The sequence below is a fragment of the Chionomys nivalis genome, unplaced genomic scaffold, assembly GCF_950005125.1.
Source record: "Chionomys nivalis unplaced genomic scaffold, mChiNiv1.1 scaffold_28, whole genome shotgun sequence".
NCBI lineage: Eukaryota > Metazoa > Chordata > Mammalia > Rodentia > Cricetidae > Chionomys > Chionomys nivalis.
The window spans coordinates 7,137,062-7,141,279 of record NW_026646922.1 but is presented as its reverse complement, the minus strand read 5'-3'; the positions used below and the strand labels follow the sequence as shown (position 1 = coordinate 7,141,279).

Genomic DNA, 4,218 nt, shown 5'->3' with positions numbered 1-4,218 from the left:
GCAGCAGGAGTAGGAGGCCTCTCATTCTCTGTAAGGAAATCAGTAAACATTGGGGACCAGTGAAAGGATGCCCTGAAACATCAAGGCTTGAGCTTTCAGACCGCAATTCCTCCAGCTAGGTTCTGGGTCTCCACAACCTACAAAACCTAAAGAGGACCAAGTATTCAGAACCAGAAGCCTGTGTGGGCCATATCACATAAAATCGTAGTGAGTACACCAATCGTTTTTTTTTTTTTTTTTTTTTTTTTTTTTTTTTTTTTTTTTTTTTTTTTTTTTTTTTATGTACATCCTTTTGTCCCTCCAGAAACATTTGTATTTCCAATAAAGATAACTTGCTGGCTCTTTGGTGTCCTGAACATGCTCTAAGGTGATGGTGGGGCATTCTTACATACCTTGCTGTGTTGTTGTGAGACCTTAACGGGACAGCAATTGTTTCAGAAATCAAAGGCAGTTAGGTTCAAACCTGTGGTTAGCAGTGTGCTGGACACTTGGGTTGCCTATAGCTAATCTATGGAAAGATGGATTTCCTAAGAAGGGTGGCAGCACACATGGAGGCATGTAGTCTTACCTTTGCAAATGACCCATTTTGTGGCCTTACATCAGGCTCCTCTATTCTCCTCATCTTGGTTTCTTTACCAGATTAGGACAAAAATTAAAACTCAATGTCCTGGACGTGAACACTGAATGAGTTATCTATGTGAGATCACAGTGACAGAGCTCATGGGAGTCTGACTCATTGTACAGGCTTGCCAGGCATCAATCTGTAATCTGCCTAACTCTACTGCGCAAGTGTTGTCATGGTTGCTCCTCTGTTCCTCCTCATATGGTCTCCATCTACAGAGAACTCAGAAAAATCCACCCCTGAGAGGGCAAGTTCTTTACAAATGAAAGTTTCTAGAACAGAAGAGACATAGTAGATTTATCTTGGCAACCTGTAGACACAAGACATGGGGAAATGGAAGAAGGGATTGAAGAAGATAGAGACATGGAGGAATGGATACATTCAATCATTCATTGGATAAGTGAGAGATCCAATGAAAGAGATGGCTAATAGGATAAAATGTGCTGCATGCCCTATGAAAGTCAGTCCAAATTGAGGGTAGATAAGGTTATCCACTAAGGAGGAAGCTTAGTCCATTTTGCCTTCTTTGTGCTCTAGGCCCACCCAGGAGAGTGATGATGATGTTGAGGAGAAGAAGGGGCGAGGGTACCAGCATGCCCTGGTACAAGTTTTTCCCACAATGTAGCCAAATCACCTGACCTGGCACAGGTGACCTACATGCTGGGCCCTGAATGGCAGTTTGACACCTACAACCTTACTAACCAAGTTTTTGAAGATGAAGGAACCAAAACTGCCCTGTTAAAGATGTCAGGATCCTTGCATGATGGGAGTCAGGCATCAATATCATACCTGTATCCTCGGGTCTGATGGGTTTCTGGGGTCTTTGCCACACTTCACCTAACATCACTGATTCCCTTGGTAACTGATTTTATGGAGCTCGGTGCATTCATCATATCTGTGCATGTAACACACCAATGTGATTCAATGTACTACTAGTTTAGCCTGGGTGCGGGTGAGTCTGTTTATGAGTTTTATAGCCCAAATCCCACAGAACATGATCAATGACAAGGGAACAGTGTTTTACAGTTAAGGCAGGCCAATTGTTTAAATGAACTCACGGGGGTTGAATGGCATGCATAATACCTGTGAGAGTGCAAGACATAAAGAATCCAGGCATGACAAAATAGGTAGTAGATAGAAGCCTGGTAAAAGTAAGTAGGTAGCCTGAGGTCCACCCCATTGCAGAAGAGCCACTGAGAGGAGACACTTTTCTTTAGGCAGGAGGATCCGGGTCACTCAACATCCTCCAGTGGAGTTCATATACCCAGTGACTTCCAGATGGTATGAATTAAACCATTAATCAAATGAAACCCAATTTTCTTTGCTTCTGAGTACACATTTGTGACCCTTCATGATCACTCTCTATCCTCTTAAGTCCCAACACCTCGATGTCACATCTTTCCATATGACATGTTTTTCCCTCCCGCATTTTCCCTCTCTGAGATCCTACATCTTTTTGGCCACTCTCCTCTGTTTCCTAAACAGCCATCTTGTCCTATTCCACACACTGCATCTCCTTTCGTCATTTACTCTCCAAGGGGAAAAGACCATAAGTCCTGTTTTGTTTTGAGGCCTGTCTTTCTGTGATGTCCCATCCACCAGAAACTCCATCATTGACCAAACAACATAACAGCTTCCAAATTTTATTTTTAGAGCAAAAAAAAATTCCATTGGGAAAGATATCAGGATTAATAGAAGACCTGAGGTATTTCTGAAAAAAAGAGATCCCCACACACAGTTTTAAGTCTGACCCCCAAAATTTGTGAATTTCACTTTAACAGATCTTCATCAAATCATAGACATAGATATGGAAGTCATTATCAAACGTGATGAAATGCACGGAAGGTTTGGTGGGAACTTGGTAAATAATTTTACCTATCTTTTGGGTTCCATCTTTCTCGTTGTGCTGCACGCTTTTGCCTGCCAAGGAATCCCTGCCTAATTCCAAATTCACCCCTATTGGAGGACATCCTGGCATAATGTGGAGGTTGCTTTCAATGTAGTCATCTAGATGGTGGTAAAGGTACACAACTGGATCTTTCTTGTAGGTAATGTAGAAACAGGTCTTCATGGTCTGCACCTCATCTTGGACCACCCCAGTCCACTCCTCCATAGAGCCTGGCATGATGTGGAGGTTGCCTTCAAGGTAGTCAACCAGGAGGTGGTAAACGTACAAGACCGGATCTTTCTTGTAGGTAATATAGAACCAGGTCTTCATGATTGTCACCTCCTCTAGGACCATCCCCTTCCAGTCATCCTTAGAGCCATTTGTGCCCTCAAATGTATGTTTCACTGCTCTGCCAACTATGGTGTTTGAGAGATGAGTGTCTGTCTCCTGAGGAAATGGTACGTTGTTAGGCAGGAACTTAAGGTTTAAAATCCTTTCATCACTGTGAAGCTCCAATCCATAGACACAATCTATCCCATCATACTTCAACAAATAGAGAGAGGGATTTGTTGGCAGTTGATCTAGAATGATGGCTTTCCACTGGGTGACTGGTTCATTGGCTTCCTTCCAGCCGTGAGAAATTCTGCGGCCGACAATATTCTCCAGGGCCTCCAAAGGCCTCCTCATTTTTTGCTTCTGGAGAGATGACCCATTCCTCTTCTGGACAGGTGGCATGCATCTCATACTAAGAGGCATCTTCATCATGGCTGTAGACTTACTGAGATAGGCCACTGACCTCCTGGTCCACTGTTTCTTGGATATCTTTCTGTGCTTGGGCTTCATAGCTGCCCACTCTCTAGGTTGAAAGAACTTTCCTTCTGTTTAATTCAGAAACCAAGACGTGGCCTCAACCATGAGTGCCTGCAAGGACAACAAGGGGAGGCTATGAGGTCAAGGCTCTTTTCTGGAAGAACTGTGGTGCAGGAGACAAAGATATTGATCAACAGGTTTGCATACCTAACTGTAATTTTCTCTTCAGAAATAAATAGGACAATTTGCAAATTTTTCTCTACAGCTCAGTATATCAATCTCAGAGACACATTCCTGCTGCCCAAAGGCAAATGACCTCTGCTGAGAAACCTACTTTCTGACTGACTAAGTCAATGAGACGAGAAGGTATGCCTATCCCCGAAACGAGTAAGAAAAATCTGAACAGATAACAAAGAATTCGAAGGACATCCACACGTCTCCTTTGACATCAAGCTAATAGGTAGGGGGCTCAATCCAAGACAGCCTGCCCAAGGTCATGGCACTCCAATCCACTGGCTCTCTGTATTGGGTCTCCTGATCCAGACCCAGGTCTATTACATAAAGCCATTCTGTGTCTTCATTGTGGAAGTGAGTACTGTGAGACCCACTTCAACCTGAAAGACTCATTATTCTGGGCAACAGCAGCCATTGAGAAATAATTAGTATCTTTTAAAACACCTATGGACAAAGAGGAGCTTTGCCATTTTAGTGGATTGATGAATTTGATATTGTTAGCAAAGATGAAGTGGGAAGAATATCTGGCATTCACCATGCCCACAGCTATCAAATATAGGAGCTGGTAACAACAGAAATGGTGGACCCGCAGGACATTTGAAGGAAAACTTTTTTGTACGACAGAGGTCTTAGTTGCTTTGGAAACATATTTACCAAAAGAAAA

General features: G+C 43.0%; 1 protein-coding gene across 1 annotated transcript; it reads right to left on the bottom strand.

The window, feature by feature from the left end:
- Positions 1-2,414: 2,414 nt before the first annotated feature.
- On the bottom strand, positions 2,415-3,212 carry LOC130869138 (spindlin-2-like; the record flags this gene model as incomplete). Its single annotated transcript, XM_057761201.1, has 2 exons — positions 2,415-2,593; positions 2,741-3,212. Coding segments are annotated over 2 exons (651 nt in total), but the record flags the coding sequence as incomplete, so codon positions are not given.
- Between the last annotated feature and the right edge of the window lie 1,006 nt (positions 3,213-4,218).